Source organism: Mastacembelus armatus, chromosome 6 (assembly GCF_900324485.2).
Source record: "Mastacembelus armatus chromosome 6, fMasArm1.2, whole genome shotgun sequence".
Taxonomy (NCBI): domain Eukaryota; kingdom Metazoa; phylum Chordata; class Actinopteri; order Synbranchiformes; family Mastacembelidae; genus Mastacembelus; species Mastacembelus armatus.
This window is the reverse complement of record NC_046638.1, coordinates 16,714,173-16,738,636: the sequence shown is the minus strand read 5'-3', so window position 1 is coordinate 16,738,636 and position 24,464 is coordinate 16,714,173. Positions and strand designations below refer to the sequence as shown.

At 38.4% G+C, this 24,464-nt stretch overlaps 1 protein-coding gene across 2 annotated transcripts in view; it reads right to left on the bottom strand.

Moving 5' to 3' along the window:
- LOC113132452 (guanine nucleotide-binding protein G(o) subunit alpha) overlaps positions 1 to 24,464 on the bottom strand; it is an 85,241-nt gene that overhangs the window by 27,237 nt on the left and 33,540 nt on the right. For both annotated transcript variants that reach the window (XM_026310516.2, XM_026310515.2), the window contains exon 4: positions 444 to 604. In XM_026310516.2, coding sequence (XP_026166301.1) covers positions 444 to 604 — 161 coding nt within the window. The remainder of the gene's footprint in view (positions 1 to 443; positions 605 to 24,464) is intronic.

The window sequence follows — 24,464 nt, the reverse complement described above, 5'->3', positions numbered from 1 at the left end:
AAAAGATGCTTTTGCTACATTGTGGGGACTGATTTCATGGTTTGTTTGCACATACACATACACACACATTGTTTCGTCATATCTGTCACTATGAACATACCTACAAATCTACAGACTATTTTTACCTGATTGTAACAGCAGAACAAAAATGCTGTCCTCTGACATTTTTGTCTGATACAAGTATAACAATTTTCCTCATAACTTATTTGTCACTATAGATGACTCTATTAAACACACTAGGTGGTAAAAATTGGAATTGATAATGTGATTTATTTTCATGTTTATAATACTGTATTTATAACATGCTTGTATACAGAATTTGAGAATGGAAGTAAAAATCACTGGAAATTAAGGTGGCTGAGATGTTTTAAGGGATGAATGTATCAAGCAGTCCAGTTCCCCAGCTCTAACACACACACACACAAATGACTAGATGTACATACTACTGTGCTGAATCATTGAGCTGGTATTCCCTGGCACGGCTGAAGCACTCCTGGATGCCTGAGTCGGACCACAGACGCATCATGGCAGAGAGCAGCTCAGCAGAGTAAGGCTCTGTGTCCTCCATGCGACTGACCACATCACACACCATCTTTGCATCCGCCTAAAGGAGGGAAAGAGCAGGAGGTTAGTATTCTTACAGGTCTGTGGAGGAGCTGGGTTCTGTTCAGATCAGCAGCTTTTTTGAGTTTAGTGTAAATTAAAAACTCAGTTGAAAAAGGGTAAACATGAGCACTTTGCTGTGATCCTTAATATTTGAAAAGGGTTAATGACTCTATTCAAGTGTTGGACATTTCATGCTCATGCATCTGACATTTTCGTTTCGTTGTAAACATTATTCAAACATCACAACATAAATTACAAGACATTAGTATGATGACTGTAAACCAACAAAACCACTCTACAAATACATTCTGTTAAGTGCAACACTAGGAAACCATTATCATTTGTTTATATATAATATGGTATGTTAAATAATCAGTATAAAGTGATGATTAAATATGATACAAGGAAAAAACATCAACAGTAAAAAGGAGCAACCTGGATATGCATGGAGCATTGAAAGAAGAGTAAGTTTGGCATAAAAACTAGACAAGGTGATTACAGCAGTTGACAGAAGAAAAGAACAAGACGAGGGACAAAAAAAATGAGAGCATTTTCAGGCCCATTTTGGCCATTTATTCTCCAGGTGAAAAGCCTCTACAAAAGCATAATTTAAAATCCATATGTCGTTACAGACCCAGAGTCAGTACAGGCAGAGAACCACACCATAACACTACTGTGTTTTGTCCAGTAAGAAAATACTTGACATAGGCTGTTAAAAGCTGCAAATAATCACATAAAATAAAGATGGGTGGAAATAGAAAACCTTTTGAAAAAGCACAATGGCTGAACTTGGCCAAAGGTAAAGCATTTCTGTCTTTTTTTAGCCGCAAAAGGCCAAAGAGAAGGCTGCTGTGGCTTTGGTTCCTTCTGAGGCAGAGACTGCTGGTCTACGCTGGTCTTCTTAGGGGGCAAAGAGGCAGACAAATCATCTCCTGCTTACTGACATAACTGAAGAAGAGTCTTAAAACTCAAAGCTGTTTAGATCATATACTGTAATTACAACAGGTAATCTCAGTGGCAAAATATTACAGTATCCATATGATTGATGTTGTGAGCTTAATGTTACAAATATGGATAATAGTATTCAATAAGATAATTTTGGTCAAATCTTATAGTGCACTATCATGATCCCTTTAATAAAACCATTGCTTGTTCCTGTACCTGCATTTTTCTTAAGCTACAGAATTCCTGTCCCATAACTGCATACATTACAAAGTAAATTCTTAAATCCTACTTTTTTTGTTTAATCTATATAAAGGTGTGTCAAGACAAGGGCGAATACGATTATAGAAAGTCATATTGACCACTTAGCTATGACTGCAGAGATCTCCTAAATTACAACAGCTTCTCTAAATGCAGCAGTTGATCTGTGCAACCCTTGTCTCAATTGATCTTTGCGATTATTGATTTTGGTTCCAAGCACTTAAACATGATCATTCTTGCACAAAGAAATATGCCAGGACACCTAGGCCCACTAGGAAATCTAAAATAAACATAATAAAAATATGAAGTAATAACATGAGTAATATTTAAAAAAAACAAACAAAAATAATTATGATAAAGTTAAAACAATCTTGTAATTCAGTAATTGTGAATAGCCTTAATGAGTCTGTATTAATTAAAGGTGCATTAACTAAGCGTCAACACAGTCTTAAAAAAATAAAGTGAAAACAGGTGTTTGGGGTCTCCAAGACACAGAAGCGATTCTGTCGTTATTCCAGTTTCTTTGCTTTGTGTTGTGTGAGTATGAGCTGTAAATTAGCTATATAAAGTTGGGATGCAACAGTTCAGTTAACCCACACTTCGGTTCATACCTCGGTTTTTGGGTCACAGTTTCGATAGAGCAAAAAAAAATTAAGCTATTTCCAAAATTATCTTTTTATTTCGCTAATTAGCAAAAATAAGTATTGAATGTTTTTATTAGGTGACAAAACCCCACGTCTCCAACCACCGAAAAGGGCTGCCAATATTTAGCAATAAATATCCCCACTGTGCGAGTTATTTTCCTGTGTTTCTCTAAATTGGTGCTATAGGTTTGTAGCAAGGCATCTGAGTGTGATACCAGCGGGGTGGTGACAGTGGAGATGTATGCTCATGTCGGAAGTGTTTCCAGCTGGGTATGCTTGCAGAAGGTCTAATTTCTGTACACTGTTTTCTCTTCCTCATCACGGTATTCAACAGCAAACCTGAAATGTCCCTATACCGCAAATTTGTATGAAGACGGCAGATATTTACTCACATGCAGCAGGCTGCCTCAGCCTGCCTGGACAGGCACACATACAGTGGCAAATCCGTAGTAAGGCAAAAGTAAATTTGAAAACTGAAAATCCACGGTTCATTAGGGCGTATTGAACTGTGGATGATGAACCGCACAGTTCAAATTTAAACGGAGAACAGCTGCATCCCTAATAATTAGCTAAATAAATAAATAAACAAACCACTAGTAATTTCAAATAGCTAGCAACAGAGGGCTGCTTAGCAAGATAAAAGTCCAAAACAGTGCCTGTCACATTGAAGAAGCTGCATTCTTTTTGCCTTTCATTCTAAATCATAAGAAAAAGACATTTGTCAGACAAGAACACAGGTAAATTCATCATTTAAATTCATCAATGTGTTTCCCCACAACTTTAACAAACAACTACTATGAGATGTGCAGCAATCTGTTTGAAGTGACAAATTTATTAAGTATACCTGTAGTATAAACTGCTCTAGTATGTGTGCAAAACCTAATTAGAAAGAATCATGACTCATAACTTTGTGGTAACAAATGCATGTGGGGGCCCAACACCTTACTACACTTTTAATCTACAGATGTTTCTATAAATGTATATTGTATAATATGTATTAATGTGGTCTGAGAAGTCTCTGAGAAAGGAAATATAAAGCAGACTAAACACAGTTTAGCATCTAGGCAATTGAACAGCACTAAAATCAATCTATGCAACAGTATACCTTGTTAACTCAATCAGTGCAAAAATATATCATTGGTTCTAATGTCATAAAGAATTAAATCATTTTTTAACCTGCGTAACAGTATCGTGTCAGCATTGAGTGTTGTTAAACCCCTTACTGTAATTTTACCCAGACATTATAATTAGATTGCGCAGCACTCAGGATAAAATTACAATAACTGAAGGCAAGATCTGTTTGAGTATCCACATTCCCCAGAAATAAACAGTGTGCAAAGTAATCAGAGAGAGAGATAATAACAGATTACATGAGTTTGGAGCTTGGACACAGTACACATATACTCATCTAGCAGCAATCTGATTAAAACTTACACAATCTGAAACAGCATAATTTCATCAAAGTGCCAGCCTAACGCCTCATCCTAGTAACTTTTCTAGCAGCCAGGGAGTAATTTCACAATGGTTCACTTTTCCAAATTCAACAGAAACAAGCTTTGTAAGCTTTGTTATGATTATAAAACATCAGGCCCAATATTTTCCACTTTCTGTACTTATTCCTTTCTTTTTCTTATTACAATCAACTATTTTGTTGATTTTTTATATCGCTGACTTCTGTTTTTCATTTTTTGCAGTTTGTTTTGTCTCATCATCCAACTTGAGCAAAATCCCTTCATACACTAAATGCTCACTGTTTCCAGTGCTGCGGCTCCCGGGGAGCAGTTGGGTGTCCGGTGCCTTGCTCAATGGTCTCACCTCAGTCATGGTATTGAAGGTGGACAGGGCGCTGGCTAGTCACTCTGTGCTAGTCAATTCCTGCCCTAGCCATTAGGCCACGACTGCTTTTGACTCAAATACAGGGAATACTGTACAACTGAAAAAGTAAATGTTCACACTAAACTACAGTACAAGTACAAGTGAAAATGCCACCCAGAAGAAAGAGCTATAAAGTCTGCTGCCGAAACAAAGTTTGGAGTGAGTGTTGGCATACAAGCAACCCAAGACATGAGGAGGAGACACTGTTTCATCTCCCCCACCCCCCCGTTGGTGGGGTGTTTGGTGTAGGTGTTTAACGTTACTTGACACGGATGAATGAATTTTAATTCAAAAAAATTCAATTCAAATTTTTATTTGAAATAAGTGTACTGCACATCATATAGTATGATATGCAGTGAAATGCTTGCACAACTGCCCGTGACCTCAGTTAACGTACACATAAAGAAATAAGAGCACCAGAAAAAGCATAAGAAAGAAAAAAATAAATATAAGATAAAATAAACACTGAATTTGCAAGTGCAATTATAACTTTGCAAACAGACACTGAACCCTAAGTTGCTCCCAGTGGCCCTTCCATTGGTGTGCGTGTGTGAATGGGTAAATGGGAAATATTGTAAAGTGGTTTGAGCAGACATGAGTGTAGAAAGGTGCTATACAAGATCACTACATTTTTCTTTCTATACTGTAGTTGTCAGGACCCTCACTAGCATCACAAATAAATGCCTAAGCACCATTCCTAACCCTATATTAAACCTAATGGATTTCCAACCCATATCCTAAAACCAAGTCTCAACACTCAAACAGCCCTTTGAATTTGTCAGGACTGGCCAAAATGTCCTCCCATTGTCAAAATGTCCACACAAGGATGGCAAAGAACTACAATTTGTCTACACTACCATAAAACGACATGTACACGACATACAGAGATAAAATTGTCCTGAATGTCAATGTCTCAAGTTAAATCATTTCACTATAAGGCCTTGCTAAAAGGGGCAGTGAATAGAGTGAATATTGATTTGTAAGACTTAATGTTGCAGTAATCAATATTTATGATATAAACACTGGGTCAGATAACTACACATAATATGTCAAATATATTACCTGACACAGAGGCTTTACTGAGCGGTTTAAGCTCTTTTAGCAGAATGTCTTTGGTTTGACAGGACATTTACTGTTCTTATTTTTCTGACAGATCAGTGAAGACCAAAACAAACATGAAAGGAAATATTCAACTTACACTACCCATGTCTGTCAGAAATATGACTCTAAAAAAATGCTAAATGTGGTAAATTGCCAGATGTGTAAAAAATTGTTTGGTAACATGTTAGCTATGACAACTCTGTCCGTTCAACACCCCCTGATGGTCAAAGATTTACTGTATAAGTTATATGGACTTGGCAAGTGCATATTCATATTGTTTATATTGCTTGGATGAGTTCAAACTGAAAACTGTCCAATCTAGTATAATCAATACGGGGTAGAGAGGTGGTGACGAGCAGTCTGAAAATTCCTGTCATCACAGTGACCTTTAACGTCTTTGACACACACACACAAGGTTGATGTATGTTCATGAAACTGTATAGATATGTGTGTTTTTGTATGCATAATAATTAATATTATTATTTCTGTTATAATGCGGCACAGTGTTTTGGTGGTTAGCGTTGTTGCCTCACAGCAAGGTTCCTGGTTTGAAATCCATCAAGGGCCTTTCTGTGTGGAGTTTGCATGTTCTCCCTGTGCTTGTGTGGGTTTTCTCCAGGTACTCTGGTTTCCTCCCACAGTCCAAAAACATGTATGTCAGGTTGATTGGTGACTCTAAATTGCCCATAGGAGTGAGTGTGAGTGTGTGAGGTTGTTTGTCTCTATGTGGCCCTGTGATGGACTGGTGACCTGTCCAGGGTGTACCCCTGCCTTTCAACCAAAGAGAGCTGGGATAGGCTACAGCAGATCCCTGTGACCCTAAATAGGAATAAGCAGGTACATATGATGGTTGGATGGATTATGTAGTAATGTACAAAAGCTTTAAGCACTATAAATACAAATAAAAATGATATGAATATGAACATAACCTAAATCTAATCAGCACTGCCCTTTCCCCATAAACCAGCAGCAGTTCTCTTCGGTTTGACCAGTGTTGTGACAAAAATGTAACAGGCAGAACACAGCTTACAGAAGGGCAAGTTTTAATATGCAAGGGCTTTATAACCAATGAGCAACTGAGTTACATATGTAAATCAGGCTTACACAACATGTATACATGCGAAAAGTCCCTGTGACTACCTGTGTTTTCCTGCATTCCCCTGCTGAAATACAAAACAGTATCATGTTTAACACATCAGAGATCTTTGTTGAGTTCACACAGGGAGGCTGCCAGGATGTCTGTTATGGAACAAAAGGTGGTGTCTTGTATTTATGAAAAATTCTCTCACAACCTGCACACAGTTTCTCCTGGTACTTTGCAGCACCTTGGAGAAGCTGCTGCAGTTCTTGTGTAGATTCAGGCTGTCCTAGTGTCTTCTGTCTCTTGATGTGATCCCAGACTGACTCCAAGTTGCTGAGATGTGGGTGCTGTGGGGGTCAGACCATCTGCTACAGGTCTCCTGGTTCTTATTGCCTCTAAAAATAGTTCTTCATGAACTCTGCTGGGTTCTTAACGGGCTTGTTGCCCTGCACAATGAACCTGGGATCAATCAGACACCTGATGGTGCTGTGTGATAAGAATCTAAAACATCTGAAGTGCCTATAACCGATGCACAGTCCTGTATTTATTACTATTTCATACAGTTTTGGGAGTTTTAGTTCCACAGAGGCAAAATGTGAAAGGTATTGATAGTATTTAATATAATATGCCTAGTCTGACTATATCTTATAATTGTTTGCAATAATACTTATATCTTTTTCTAACGTTTGTTTTGTTTCAATTTAGGATTGGACACAAGAAGTCAAGTCTAGTTTTACTAGGTTAATGACGACAGCCATGAGAAGTGTATGCACGAGTGTGTGTTTCTGTCTTTCAAGTCTAATGACAGACTGACAAACTGTTTTCCTCCACATCTCCGCCTGGGCATTGAATAGGCAATCACCACTGCCACTGTCGTCAACATCATCATCATCATCACTCCTCCCACATCTGTTCCTTTCTCTCCTTCCATACCTCAGTCCCTCCATTCAATAGCCAATCAGAGCACTTTAGTAATTACTGTGAGACCTTTCAGTTTTTTCTTATTGTACCTCTCTACCATACCTCACTTTGCCCACCACCCATTCATTTGCACAACATATACTTACCAAACACACATATATACACCACCTATTCATCTTAGTGTATGTCACCTACTGTGAGCAATACCACATCTGTAGCGAGAACAATACCATTTCAAGAGGTGTACAGATACATTACAAACATCACCCTCACATCCGTTTAATAACCTGCTTGCTTGCACTTCTACCACAAGACATGGAATCAGTCTTACTCTGTACACACTCAGGACTAGACAAGATGACAAGAAACCTCAGGAGCACGGTCCAAGTGGAACTTTAAGTTGTACTCTCATATAAGTATATACACACTTTGCAAGTAAAGGTGTGAGTTTGAAAATGACAGAAATGCCTATAGAGTAAATTGACAAGTGGTGCTATAGTTGAAGCAATGGTCCTCAGATTCAGTTAGCATTTTTGATTTTTGATTCCACCCTCAATGCCATGACTGAGGTGAGACCCTTGAGCAAGGCACCAGACCTGTGTGTGCATGGTGTGTTTGTGTGTTCACTACTGTGTGTATGCACTTGGGTGGTAACCGAATTTCCTCATTGTGGGACTAATAAGGGAATTACGTTTAAAGTTTAAAGTTTAAAGTGATGCAATGGACAGGTCCATTTAATCCACAGCATGTTCATCCTTAAGAGGCCAACATCCTCTAATTACATTTACAATTATTCTTTTGGGGAATATACGCATTGGTGTAAAATACTAGGGGAACTTAATGAAAAATCAGAAGGCTTTATCCACTGGGAACCAGTAATAAATGTCATGGAAATCCATATAGCTAAACCAAATGATATCAATAAGTCACTATTGTTTGCTACAATATTTTGTGTAAGACTTTTTGAAGATGAAGGCAGTAACTAATAATCTGATCTTTTCTTGATCGAGGGAAAGATTTACAGCTTGATAACAAACAAGGTGCCTATTTTCCACATCTTTCTATCAGCCTTTTACCCCCCATCTCTTCCTCTTTTATAGTCAGAATGGAAGAAACAGTCATTGCTAGAGCAAAATTAGGAAGAGAACATGTTTTATGAATGTGATGAATACACAATCAGAAGATCAAAGTAAAAGTTATTGGTCTGCAGTCCACTGAAATACTGTGTATTTCACTCAGTTTCTGTATGACAGGCAAGTCTTTTATAGAAACACTATGTGACAAAATACGCCTTGCAAAAAATAAACATGAGAGGGGGTAGATGTGATTCATTTGCCCTATGACACGCTGGTCAGTAGTGTTTTTGTTAAAAGTATGGCAGCGATAATATCCAAGAGCCAAATTTAAACCCAAGACCATGGCCTGGTTTTTGGCCTGCTGAGACACCATGATACCCTGAACATTCTCCCTTTCAAACATTACACTGAAGCTCTTTCCATCTGTCGCACTCTAGGCGCCAGTGTCACATGAAGGGATTTGATTTGATGTAAATGAAGAGTAAACCTTTGTTCCAGCTTCCTCTCTGCTACTGATGGCCTGTCTTCTCTGTCAACTGCCACACAGTGCCTGATATGAGATGAGAGAGAGTATGTGTACAACTGTATGCCTGGGTATCAATGAGGGACAGAGCCATGAGATGAAAATGAGCCTCTTTTCTATTTGTGTGTGTGTGTGTGTGTGTGTGTGTGTGTTGTGTGTCTGTCCACACACAATGTGATACAGTTTAAAGTACTGGGCAGTGGGCCACAGACACACTTTAAACCCACAGCCAAAGCCAAGAATACTGTCTAAACAGACATTTTGGAAGGCAGGGTCAGTAGGGTCAGTATATGCATGTGTGGGTGTTTGAGCCTGTGTGATTGTAATAGACTGATAGATATGGAGAGTAGAAGTGCTTCTCTTCTTTCCTATCTAGCCATCATTGTACTTGACCTCTACACACGCACGCACGCACGCACGCACGCACGCGCGCGCACACACACACACACACACACACACACAGAGTTATACTGCAGTTGCCAAGGAAACCAGGAAAGTAATTATGTTGTAACCTTTGCCCAGCTATATGACCCTTTCTTTATCTTGGAAGAATATGCATATTGAACGACTACTGAAACACTAAAAAGGCATGACATAGCCAAGGTATGGGAGATTATGTTTATAAAACTGTCTCTGGTAAAAAAAATATATTGAGCTGTGCATATTTAATGGCTCAGCTAAAATAAAGCCAATCAAATGCTTATCTTTATGTGCTTTTAAATGACTGGATTCATGCAGATGCCTTGTGTTTTTTCCTACAATAGCAATCCTTGGTGGGTGTCATATACAGATGTTACCTACAATTTATGGCATCATGAAAAGAATCTCTGCCATATGGAGCTTGTTTAAGGTTGAAAATAATGGGATCCCCCCAGCTACTGAACATGCTACATCTGTAATCCTACCATTATTTCATATGGTGGAAATATAAAAACTACTTTCAACATGACAAACATGATAAGGCTCCTTAAAAGAAAACATTCAACTGAATAAAGCAAGTTCTCATGGGTGATGGTGGCAAAAGCAACATCATAGCAGCAAACTTTGGAGAGTATCTTTCAATGAATGTGTGCTGGGACACTGACAAGGTCAAAAAATGACACCAATGCTCAATGAGTTTTTGGAGCCATGGAAGGACCATGAAGAAGCTATATGTCTGAAACTGCCACACTGGAGATGTACTATAAGGTTTGTGATCATCTGTGTGTTGGCTTAGCTGAAGTCACTGCTACCATTAATCCCCCCCCCCCATCATTCAGAGTTACTTATTCAGAGCACTTTAAATTTGAATGCTTATGTTATCTTGAATGTGCAATGGGGACCTGTGCTATTAAGGCAAATGACAACCATGCTGCTAGAGAAGAAGTCAGGGGTTGACCAAATCATCAGGACTTCAACTCTGGGGAACATGAATATCTCAACAACATTTCATTGCAATAAATCAAATTATTGTTGCGTTGTTTCTGTGTGGACCAACCAACTAACCAACTGACAGTCTGACCGACCAACACAGTAAATTTCAGAGCCAACTTGTTTTCCCAAACAAATATCTAACTGTATTAACACGTTGTCTTTTAATTCTCAAGCCCAATGAAGGAAACCAGGATTCCCTTTTATATCCTAGTTAAGAAATGCAGAGAGCTGCAGGAAGCTAACAATAAGCAGATTATTTTACTCCATGCAAATCCACTAAATGAGAGCACTTCCCATCATGTAGTCCATTTTGTCTTACATTTACTGAAGCAGAACAGCCATGAAGTAGATGCTGTATCTGCCCCTATGAGAGATGATTTTGCATTAACAGCAAGCTTTCTTTTTCATTATTGCATTTACTGTGCAGTAATTTATCAATGACATTAATACTCTTGACAGTAAATATTGACTTGAATTATTTTATTACAAGCTTGAGTAATTCAGAGCCATCTGCTTTAACTTATGACTAATGAGTTTGGCAAAAGGTATGGCAAGCCAATTATTTTATAAATTAATAAAATGAACTTCTTGATTACCGAGTGATCTAATTACACATAAAAGTTAAATAAGGGTTTTCCAAAATAAAGGCAGTTTTTTTTTTTTTTTATTGTTGTCAACCCTAATCAAAGTTAACGTTTTAAAGCATGTGACAGTTGACCTGGGCTGAGAAGTTCAGAAATACTGATGAATTTAGATGCATCCAGACACAATAGCAATTACGGACATTTCTATTCTAATTTTAATTACTGTAAATTTATGCAATTGATAAATCTATTCCACTGAGATGCATCAATCTCATATGTTGGACTGTTATTGGCCTGTATATCAGCCTTTTTAAGTGGACCTCCCTGACCCATATCCAAAATTACTCATATTTATTAAGTCATGGCCAGTTCTTAGAAAGCTCTGGTACTGCAAGAGAAGCGATTAGATACTCGATCTACTATTTTATTCTCTTCAGGTAAAGTGGAGGAATATGGTGAAAAGTACTGCCATGAATGAATAAGACAATATTAAATATGTTGCATCAAAGGCCATGCAGAATGTTTGTTAAATATTAGGATAAATAATAGGAAAACAACTATTTATCTTATCGATAGCATGGTGTTATCTTTAGTGATTTGGTTTTAGATATGATCAAACTATACTGTGTCGGTATAAATTAGATCGCCTAAAGCTTTTTTACCTGGGTAACGAAAATTATATCTATTCAAAAACTCAACGTGGAACAGCTGTTGCTAGTGGCAATTACAGACCACATAGAAATCACGTTATGAAATTAACATATATGAAGGAACATAGACATATATAGTATGCACAAGTCACTATTATGCACAAACACAGGCAAAAAAAGAAATTAAATAATAGAAATTAAAACTGAAAATGTTGTTTGTTGATGTCACAGTGAGCATCAGGTCTTGAAGACAAACAGTGACTGGCATTCTTGATCAACAATCCGTTCTCACTCCCTTTCCTTTGGCTCTTTTTCTCTTCCCGCCCTCCCCTTCTCTCTATTTTGGGACTTGAGTTCACTCTTTCAATCATCATCTTCATCCTTCTTGTCAATCACACATCCTCTCCATTGCCCTCCTCTGTCTGTCATAGTCTAACCTTTACCGTTCTTCATTCGGACAGCCTGACATGACATCACTGTAATCCAGTGGCCTCCGGAGAATGGTAAATACACACACGAATGACTTTAAATGCACTCTAGCATTTATTTCTCCTCTCTCTTCACCCCCTGCAGTCTATCTATCCCTCCATTTTATTATTTCACCTCATTACCATCTGTTTTCCTTTCTCTTTTCCTGTCGTCTGCTGGCATGCCCCACCCTCTCGCTCTGTCTCTTTTTGGCTTGCTCTCACCTCTCTCTCTTTCTCACTCCTCCACATCATGTGACTCTCAGCTGCTGTTGCCATGGTGACCATCTTCATTTCCCAGGAATGCAATCATTTCTCCAGTTCTCTCTCTCTTTCTCTCGCTTGCCCTTCCCATCTATTCTGCCGCACCCTCCTTCTTCCTCATCACATCCTTCCCTTTCCTTCATCTATCGCTCCATTGCTTCCTCCCTGCTACTTTTTCTCACCCTCCCCCTTTTCTCTCTGTTCTACCTTCTCCCCTCCTCCTGCATAAAACATCAATATACTCAAGAAGGTAATCCATATTTTTTTGCTCTATCTATCCATTTCAATTCATGTTATTGATATACAGCAGAGGTCATGTTCTGCCAAAGCATCCTGAGAAATACACGCACACACGCACGCACACACACACACACACACACACACACACACACACACACACACACACACACACACACACACACACACACTTTCACCCAGCCCTTGGCCTCTCCCACTCCCTCTATCTCTGTAGCAGTTGTTGAATAATGGAAGTGATGAAATATTTAACTGTTGTGCAGCCCTCCTGTAGACCACCCCAATGGAGCCCTACCACACACACACACACACACACACACACGAGTATATATACGTGTGTTGTGTGTGTGTCTGGTCAATTCATTTGCCACCCTCACAGGACATCCTGCCACGCCCAATACAGCACATACACAGAGAAAGCATTTGGAGCAGGTACAGTATGTGATGCCATATGACTGGATCGTTTAACTACAGTTAAGTTAGCAGCAGCAGCAGGACGTTGTTAAAAAACGAAAAACAAATCACTCTTTCTGGCCCCACCTCAACACAGAGAAATACAGGGAAAGAGAAATAACGGTGAAAGGGAGCAGAAGAGGCAAACCTGGCTCTGCAAGTTATCACGAGCATGCACAGGTGTGTTACCAAACATCATTTATGCAAAACCTTTTTTCTGCTGTTTGCAGCAGTACATTCATGAGGCTAATGTCAATCCTCACCTAGTACTGAATGCAGTACTGTAATGACCCAAAACAGGAAATAATCACAGAGCTTTTCTCTACTGGGTCTGTTTTCACCATATATTTTACAGCTCTGAAGTGACTCTGAGCTCCCAATTTACTGCCAATTTTCATATGTCTTTCTGTTGCCAGGGAAATATTCTCAGGTTCCAGCAATACCTTTGCCAAAATGCTGAAATGATTATCAAGGACAAATTATGACAAATCATACACTTGAAATGCCAAGTTATGGTTTTAAGAAAACAAAATATTTTATATTATTATTTATATATACAGGAGGTTATAAGGACATTCTTTGCAAGTGCAGGTGAGCCACTGATTTTTAACTCTAACATGGGTAAGCACTTCAGTATTCTGTGGCATTTATGTAAGTAATGTTTAAATAAATAAATGATGATGGCAACAATGAGGAAAAACATTTTATTGCTGTATTCTAATGCATTGCCCCACTGACACTGCTTCGTTAAAACAACCTGATCTCCATCAATAAATCTTGAAATTGTCTTCATATCTGTATTCTTTCCCACTTTAGTCTTGATCAAGCAGATGCCCCTTATCACTCTTTCTTTTCAGCTGTCACCCTTTGTGCTCCAAGCTCTCTCTCTCTCCTTGTGTCTTTGCAGTCTCTCATCCAATCTGCCTCTCTGCCATTCTCTCTTTTCCTTCTCACATTTCATCTATACTTAGATCCAACAGCAAGCTGTCACTCCCCCTCGTTCTAAACATACCTCATCCTCAGTCTACTGGCGAACACACACACACAAACAAGTCTCACACACACACACACACACACACACACACACACACACACACACACACGCACAAAAGTCACACACACAAAACATTATACGAGTCTTTCAGAGAATTGATAACACACATAATAAAAGTGCTGTTTTTACACCCCACTATATGTACATTTCTGATGTTGTAGCCTTTGATATATGTAAATAGCCACAAAACCTAATAAAAAAGAACAGTGCATATGAATGTATGGAAAAAATAGCATGTGAAAGTTCAAGCAGATGGATCAGTGTTACAGTAGACCTACATACATTAGCAAATTTAACCTGGAGTGTGTCTGTCCAGTTGTAACGTAACAGTTGTAGAGCATAATATGCTTCACTCTAGAAGTGGCTGCCGTGCAGACTTCTTGCTCATAGCACATCTTGCTCTTGGTTATTTACTAAAGTCAAAATCTGTCAACATGTATGACAGCTATGAAATGATGCAGTGTAATATCACTGAGTTCACTGTCATGTTACAGGGTTGCAAAAAGCCAAAAGATTTATCTAGAAGTTCTACACTCCTTGCCTCTAGTTTTCCCTAAAAGTTTTCAATATCGTTTTTTTAATTTCCATATTGATATGCAAGTTCACAGAACTCAATAAGGAAAGGTTAGATGGTCTGTGGCAGCAGGGAGCACAGTATTATCCCACAATTAGTTAATATGCTAAATGCAGTTTAAAAGGTTCAGGCTTGACTCATGGGCATCTCTGGCACAAACACAGACAATGACACCATACTGATACTGATCAAACCCCAGTGAATATTTAACAAACCCAGGTGAAACATTAAAAGATTGTTGCATGATTGTACTTTTAAAAAACTCCAACCACACCTCAGACACTGAATAATAGATTCCCATGATTCTATCTGCACATGTAAGGCCATGAGAGTTGTTATATAAAGCAAAGTTTAGCAAATGAAAAGGAGCTGCAATATTAAGGTTAACAAGTAGTTCCTATGTTTGGCTGTCGGCTCTGACAGCTTAACAGGGTAATTATACACAGTACAGATGTGTATTGCTGCCTGTATGTGTATATTTGTGCCCTGCCAACCATCAGTGGTGTGGATTCTTAAATTATTATATTTGTTGACACCTGTGTTACAGTATGCCAAAGCTCAGCAGTGCTATAGGTCTTCTGTCTTGTGGACAGTTACTGTAGCTCCTGAATGAGAGCAATGCTTGGAGTCAGTATCATCTTTAAAACAGGCATAACACACAAACTGGGATGCACCTGCTTTTTTGTAATTATTAACAGAATATTAAGTCAAAGTTGAAGGGAGGGAGAGGTTTTTGTTTTCAGTAAAATTAGACAGGGTTAGGCTTCAGTGCTTCAGTATGGCACTGGATTTTGGTACCCATTCCAACGCCCCTTTCAGGTTAGGATGTCGACTGGTGCTGTGAAATTGCCATTACAGGGAACATAACTACCACTGCATGTCATGTGGAAATGCTAGTTAACATTACACTTGCTCAGCATACTGACAGACACCTAAGATTAGATAGTTGCCACATTAAACATTATTAAAGTGCATCTGTGAAGTACTACCTTGGGTCAACTTATGTGCGTTTGTTATGTATGTATATTTATACAGTGTTTTTTATTGATTTATATTTATGTTTACTTATTAATAGATATTTATTTATGTTTGCTTAGGCTTCGTTCAGGCACTGTTTAGACACAAGCACCATTTTAAAATCCTACAAAAGGCTGTCTTTTGGGAAAAGGTGGCAGCAACTTTAGGTTTTATTCCTTAGGGAGAATTACTATAAACAGACGTTCACATGTGAACTGGTTACTTTCAATTCACCAGTCTATTTTGATTCAGTGATAAAGTAAGGAGTTCAGTAATTAAAGAAAGAAAAGCCACAAAACACTCCATATACTTCATTGGCCCTATAGGTGATTGCCCATTTGAGCTGTTCCAGAAAAGATCAACTTGGGATGACACTGGGAAAGGACCACTCTTCCCAGGATCCCTAGGAGAATTTAGGAATCACCGGATTAGCAGGAAGCAGATGCTCAGGAAGATAATAATTGGGCTGTTGCTTCTTTAAACTAATTATTAAATGCAGGAACAAATGGAGCTTACTGTTTAGTACGAAAATTAAAGAAAAAATGTACTTATTTAGTGGGAAAGTGTGTTATATTAATAAAGAAAATGTATATGTTTGCTTAGTTTTTGGGATTTTCTGTCTAATATAAATCTAATTTTATTATTTTTTTTAAATTAATCCAGTATGCAAAGATGCCAAATGTTTATCTTCTCAAATGTATGGAATGGTTTTCTGTGTTATATATAGTCAGAAAACAAATATGTTTAGGTTTTAGAATAATGGCTGATTAACAAGATACCACCTTGGGCTCTGGAAAAATATAATATTTCACAGATATTTAAAGACAAAACGTAACTGGCAGATTTATCAATAATGAAAATAGTCATAAATAAAATTGTGCAGTTATGCACTTCAGAACTGTGGCAATCTAATTTCTTTCATCCAGTAACTCAGATGATCACAACCTGCAGGTCATGAACACGAGGGAGTCACAAGATTGTTTGTGATGATGGGTTAAGAGCAGTATTATTTTGATTAAAAGGGTAATCATTTCAATATATTTTTAAAAAAGTAGATAACCTCATTTGTAATTAAGACTTTTAAAAGGGACTAAAATTCAAGCTGGTTAATGCTCTGAAAAAATAAAATAAATAATAATGAAAATGTAAAAGAAAAATGGTTGTGAATAGTCTTATCTTGGAGAGGCTGAATTTATCTTTGTCTTCAAAGATTTAATTCAGTCAGTTAATTGTTTTCCATACATATAGAAATATCAAAAGGGAATCCAAGCACTGTGTGTAGCATTAATGTAATATAATCCCAGTGATTGCAGAGCAAGGAGGAGACAGAAAGAGAGGGGGAAGGGATGGAGAGATACAGAGGCGATGTGGAGAAAAAGGGGAAGAGAGAAAACAGAGTAAGGTAAAGTAAATCAGAGAAAAATTCTTGGGGCCCCCCATTCTAACCAACAGCATGTGAATGGATGTGGCAAAAACGCAGCATCCAATCATGTACAAGATAGGTGGTCAGGTGACGGCATGGTTGCTTACTTCATAGAGGTGGCTGCCTAGTCTGGTTGCTACGGTAACTGTTTGGTCTCCTAGAGACTGGCAAAGGGGCTTATAGAAAACTGAATGGTAAGATGACCATAGAAAAGACATTGAGAGATGTGAAAGAAGAAGAAACCTAGTCAGGTATCTCACACCACAGAATATAGACAAACATGTATACATAGAGACATAGCATCAGTTTTGTGGATGAATTTTTGTTTGAAACCACTTAAGACATTTCATTAATCTGGGGGCATCTGGCTTGGTTCTCATAACTTCAAAGTTCTGCTTGAGGGACTTAGTTTTAAGGCTAAGGTGAGAATTGGGCTTATGTTAAGGTTAGGAATAGGGTTAGGCATTTAGTTGTGCTGAAAAAGGTTAGGGTAAATGGCTAGGAAACTCACTGTATGTGTGTATGTGTTTGGTGTGTTGTGGCCATTCAAGATAAGAGCTGAATTAGATTATCTTATTTTCACAGCAAAACACACGCACACAGACACGTGTATTCACATTATCAGAGTAAAACAGCTTTTTCGCGTGCCTCCTCATTGCTATGTATGTGGTGTGTTGAGGTCCAAGGTGAGAGTGTAGAAGAGTTCAATCTTTCAGTGAATTCAGTTTCTTGGGTGCATCCAATCACTGTTGACCAGTGAAAAACAAATTATCCCACATAATTTTCTCTATCATGCTCACATCAAGACCAAACAAATATCAACATACAGAAGAAACTTCCGAGATCATTGCAAAAACACAGTTTGAGTCTCTGAAACATAGCAACATTAGCATCAGTGAAGCCACATACCCGAAAATTACAGAGTGGTAAATACTGTGCAGACCAACACAGAATGTGCAACACAAGACCCTTGTTTTTCTACTGTAATGTGAATATGCCATAAGGCCAGATGCTTCATCGAACTATTAATAATGACAGACCTGAAACACAGTGATGCTTGTTCAGCCCAGCCTAAACATGCCTGTGTGTGATGTGTGAATCATCTGTCACTGAACAGAGGTATTGTCTCATGAGAACACACTGAGCAACATTTTGTTTTTGCTGATTTTGCCTTAGAAAACCTTAAATAACAGCTGTTGTTGGTGTGTTTGTCTTATTTAACGGTGAAGCCTCAATATATACTTATTTTTTAAAAACTTATTTCAACAAAAGCTTATCTAGGACATTTCAGATCATACCATCATAGTTCATTATGCTGAGAGGTACATCTATCAACATTGTTTGCTTTAGACAGTTTCATTAGTTTGGCATTATGTTATTCATTTAATTACAAGTACACAGTACAGTGATAATGAGAAATGCATGGGGGATATGTTAAAATTAACAGAAAATGTAAATGTAAAATGTTGCAATCTACAAAGGTGAAACGTATAGAAGTCTGAAGTGACTTGAAAATCAGGATTTTTAATGTATCCTGTAACATGTATCCTGTATAATAAACACATGTGGGACTGGAAACAGACTAAACAGCTTGAAAATTAGTTGTAGTATAGACCTCCTGCCTTAATAGACACAGAGCTAGTAGGAGGTGCAGCACTGCCACCCCAGTATGGCTGCCACGTTGATGTGTCACCATAATGGACAACAACAGCTCACGGGGCATCTTCATGAATAAATCTATGGCTAATACACAAAGTGTTCGTTTTTTTTTTTCATTTTGAAGTTACCTGAAGTGTCAGCACTGTCAATCTGATTTGTTATCCCTCAACAGCAAAACATGTAACAGTCAAATTCAAACTGAACATTAGATTTGATCAGATGTACACTACCATGCAATGCAGTCATCTGGCCATTTTAAATGGCCAGATGACAGTCAGATTTAATGTGACTGAGCCTTTAATAAGGAGCACTCTTCAGTAGAAGCCTCTATAATGAGTCAAGGTTATTGATACTGTCATTTAATAGGCCTAAGACAAAACTAAGATAGTAACGAAAATTAAAGTTATCGTGTGTGCGTGAAAAAGTAGTCGTTTTTTTTTTTTTTTACTGTGCGTGTGTGCATGTGTGTGGCCAATAACATTGGAGATTGTGGACACATGTGTCACAGTGTCTATGACTGAGTCATAAAAGTGCTGGCACACGTCTGGCTCATACTACCATTATACTAGTGCAGTGTAGTGTAGTGTGTGTGTGTGTGTGTGTGTGTGTGTGTATGTGTATGTGTATGTGTATGTGTATGTGCAAGTACCCCGTGGGCAGAACTTTCTGCAGCACAAGACTAGAAAGCAGCAGCGAAGCACAAGCTGCTTGGCTGACTGAGTGCTTTAACACACACAAACCACACACGCGCATGCACACACACAGACATCTTCCATCCTTCTTTCTCCATTTCCCTCTCTCCTGCCTCTCTCTTTCTCTCTCTCACCACTCAGCCCATTACTTTGGTCTATTCAAGCTGCCCCCCTCTGTTAGGCTGAAGAATAGTGAAGAGAAGCAGCTATAGACAGAGAACAGCTCCACCACATATACACAACCTCACAGAGAGAGAAGGGGAGCGCTGAGGCATATTACTGTATGCATGACAGAACTTATACAGGGCTCTCTAAAGGAGTGAACTCACAAAGTACACATCAAACCATACAGACATTAAGTCTTGTTCTCCCTTTTTCTATCCTACAGCACTTCTTCTGTGGGTCACAGTCTTCATCACAACAGCCTCCAGTTTAGCCTTTATTTCTTATACAAAGGCCTTCAGCTGCACAGTGACTGTCTTAGGTCCTGTGATTGTGTGGCAATATAGTGTACTGAACATGTGAAGAGAGAAAACACCAAAGCATAAAAGCCTAATTGCCAAGAGAGAAAAAAAAAACATAAATTATTTATCTGAGATTATGTAAAAGAAATATTCAAAAATGTACTTGCTCAACCCAACAGATGAACATCAAAACACACTGTAAAGGCCTGGTCACTGTAGAAAGTGGCACATTCATCTGCCAGCATCCTAGCCAGTGCTGCAAACTATGTCTTTTTGGTGAAATGGCTTATGCTAGGGATGGCTATTACAGTATGTTTTAGACTGAAATGAACATCATTAATGATTATTTTTTGTCACTTTGTTTAGTCTTTTGATGCTGAAGCTCACTGTTTTTGTAAATTCCTCCTTTGGACCCATGGAAAGATGGCTTCATCCTGCATAATGAGCAATCAATCTTGCCTGATTTAGTAAAAAATGCTACTTTTTATTTTGTTTCGCTGAAAATATCAGCTGCAATCTCCTGCCTGCTCTCCACAGTAACAAAAGTGAAGAATGTGGAACACAGGCAGAAAAAAGTGTCATAGTTAATTCCAACTATCTACTTTACAAGAAAAAAAATCCTCCAATATTTGATGATGTTGACCATTTCGATTAATTAATTAATTAATTGTGTATATACCTACTTTATAGTCCAACAAAGGAAATTAAATAAATGGTGACACATGGCTAATTAGCTACAATAGCGTGTTCCACTCTGGAGAGTCGAGCTCTGTTCCCCAAAAGTTCGTACTGTCAAGGCTGTAGGCAACACCTCCCCTTCATAATCACTTCAATGTTTGGATGAACTTGCAGGAGCTCAGAAGACTGACTTTGCCCACACAAGCAAACAATATTAAGATGACACACATTTTATCAGTGCACCAATAATAGAAAAATATACATGAAAACATATACATATATATATATATATATATATATGTGTGTGTGTGTGTGTGTGTGCGTAAAGTAAATGTGTATGTGAGTGTGTGTGTGTGTGCGTGTGTGTGTGTTTGGGTAAAAAAATGGCGAAAATTAGCCTTTGGGTTAGAGGGTTGTGAGCTGGTCAGCCAGTGCACAAGGAGATAAAATGCTGTCCTATCTCAGATTTAATTTCACGGCTGTTTTAGACTGAGTGCAGAGGGAGGAGTGAAGGGAGAGAGATAGAGAGAGACTCGAAGCAGCTTTCCATTAAAACTCCAGACACGCTGGGGCCCATGTTATGCCATTGCCCAACACACAAATGGGCACACACAAACCCTTGAGCGTTTTCTCCACTGGCTGATCAATAGATGCAGCACTTAAGATTGCAGCACAAAAAGAACTAAAGAGGGAGACTCAGGGAGGCTTTTGAGGAAGGATTAGGGCCGATCAAACAGCTTCATAATCAGAGCTGGATAGGTATCTTTTATCCAACTTGTAGTCATGATTGTAAGTTGAAATGGTAGGGAAAAAAATGTAGCTCTGGTGTGGGGTGTGTTCATGTGCCAAAAGGATGCTTCAACATCAGGATGGAAAATCCAACACTATAAATGCGAATTAAATTCACATCTCACTGTTTGAAAACAGAGTGGCTCTAACAACTCTGCAGCTTAAATCCTCTGTAACAGAACATATGCACACATATACCGTACATGACATTATAACAATATTTTAAATTCAATGTCAATTAAGTCACAATATGCGCTTAAAAAACCGAATGGCGATTTTTCTTACGAATATTGCAAATGTGTTTAAAATGAAAGTAAAAGAATTTGATGAGATCACATGGCCTGTTTAAAGTATAACTGACAACAAGAATAAGTTAAACAGAAGCATGGATGAAGGGACAGACCAATGGATTAAACACAAACACTGAGGGACTGAGAAAAGGTTAAGGGGAGAAAGAAATACAGGATAAAGTAAAGAGGGTAGGACAATTGGACAGGGTGGAAACATAGATGACTTCTTCCTTTTCCAGCTTATAAGAGCTCAAGGGAATGGCTCTTATGCCTCCGCCCCCCAACACAGAAGCACACACATACACGCAGGGGACACCCCATTTAAAAATAAATTATTGATGAAGAGACAGATGCAGCTTTTTCTGAAGTTAATAATTGAAGAAAGATGAATTAGGGGATAGGAAAGAGAGTGAGGGGAAGGACTGCAGAAAAAGAGGCAAGCCAAGAGAGACAAAGACAGAGAGGAAGTAGAAATGATTCTTTATCAACTATTATTTTTTACTATAAACCAATTCAAAATGGAGGGCAGGCCTCCTTGCCCTCTCTTCCTCTAAATGTTTCCTCTTCTGTTTCACATCTACAATATCTCTCTGTCCCTTGACCTTGCACTTCTTTTCTTCATTTTTTTTTTCCTACATCAACTGGCCATTTTCTTTTCAGCTTCTCTTCATTTCTTTCTTGCTTTCTGTCTCAGGTGTGCTTGTCACCATAGCAACAGCAGACTCTAAAATAAATCACCTACCACCTAGAGCACTCCATTCTTGGGCAGCTACAGTCAACCCAAACATACGTTCACACATGCAAAGATACACACAAAACACACATTCAAGCGCGCGCACACAAGCTGTGTCAGGCTGACATGACATTGTCCTCATTGCTGACTGCAGCAGACTCCACATAACTGCAACATTTGTAAAGGATCATCCCAGATTTATATCATACACATATACACACAGACTACAAAGAGTAGTGCTTTGGTATTGTAAAATATATGTATGCTGATGAGACTGTGTGTGCAAACACGATTTCAGATGTTTAACACTTATTTACAGCGCTCATATTGAAATTACATTATGTATAGAGGAATAACTGGATTTAAAATATACGCTTTAAGGTCATACTCTCCACTATTAACTAAAAATACAATTAGCAACAACAACATATCAGCAATATGGGACCTTTTGAAAGATAAAATAACTTAGTTGCAGCACGACTCTCAAGTTGTGCCTCATGATACTGTACCAAACCACTGTTGAAATTTCAGTCGATGGAAATTTTCATATTACAGATAATCATCTGCAGAAAACAGTCAGTATAATGTTACTACCTCAACTGTGTATATGTATTTACAGCAGATGTGTCTGATAGTATCGTGTCTGTACATACAGTGTGTGTGTGTGTTTGTATGTATCTCAGATAATGCTGCTTTTGAGGTGGACAAAAATACAGCTCTATCGACCAAAGACAGGAAGAGTGAAGGGCAGCGAGAAAGTAGGAGAGGGAGAGAGAAAGAAAAAGAGAGAGGGAGAGACTCATGCTGATTGTATCAGCTAACCTTCAATTAGCAGCGGTAGTCAGCAGGGCATTGATTAGCCTCTAAATGCCAGAGCAGTGTGCAAACACCCACTTTCACATCCAAAGACACACACAGAGAGAAACACACATGCACAGGTACAAATTAATGCCACAGGTAATTTCACAGGGATTAGATGTTTATGGACACTATTGATGAAATGATGATCTAAAATTATAAATAAATGTTATTTTAGCTTTGGCTACTGTAAAATACATGTTTCAACAGCTGCATCTACCATGCTCAGCTTTAGATTATTTCAGGTGCACAACATTGTCCTTTTGGCCTTTGTGGAGAGGTTTCAAATAGGTGTGAAATCTCAACAGAAACTGAACTTGCAGAAAGGACATGCTACTGTTTCAACCTTTGGTACAGTATGTTGTTTATACTAGAGGATTTTCAAACAGCTGCTACTGTCTCAGTCTGCTAACAGTATAATTGAAATGCAAGTTAATTCCATCACCAAACCTTGCTGGGTTATTGCCCTTCTACGACCTTGTCCAGTTCTCCTGGTGTAACGGTCAGTCTCCTGGTATCTCCTCCATGCTTTTGATTCTGTGCTTGGAGACACAGCAAACCTCCTTGCGACTGCACACATGTGCCTCTGCAACCTCATTGGGATGTAGGTACTGCCTCATGTTACCACTAGTGACAAGGACACCAGCAAAACATTAGTAGAATCAGTCATGAAGGATATGGATAGTCATGAAGGATAGACCATGCAACATACTTGCACAAGTACTATATGTGTTCCCTTTCCAATTTTCTACATAATCAGTGGTGTCTTTCAATTAATGAAAATTATGTACCTGTGACTGTGTTTTACAGACACATTACACTGCAATAAAACAGTAGATGACAACTAGCCAGACCTGGACAAACAAGACAGGGCCATCCTTCAGGCCTGTTTTGCCAAACAAAAGAAAATAATCTTTTGATTATTTTTTAACACATAGACAGTTACATAATTATGCATCCACTGTGTTGTCCACAGACAAGAACCTGTCCACAAACCTATTTGTCAGGCAGACTTTAAAACAACAAACAAGAGTATTAGACAAGTTGCATACATCTTATATTTATTATTCTGTTTTCCTGCAATCATCTTTTGTCTCCAATTTGTGTTTTGTCATTT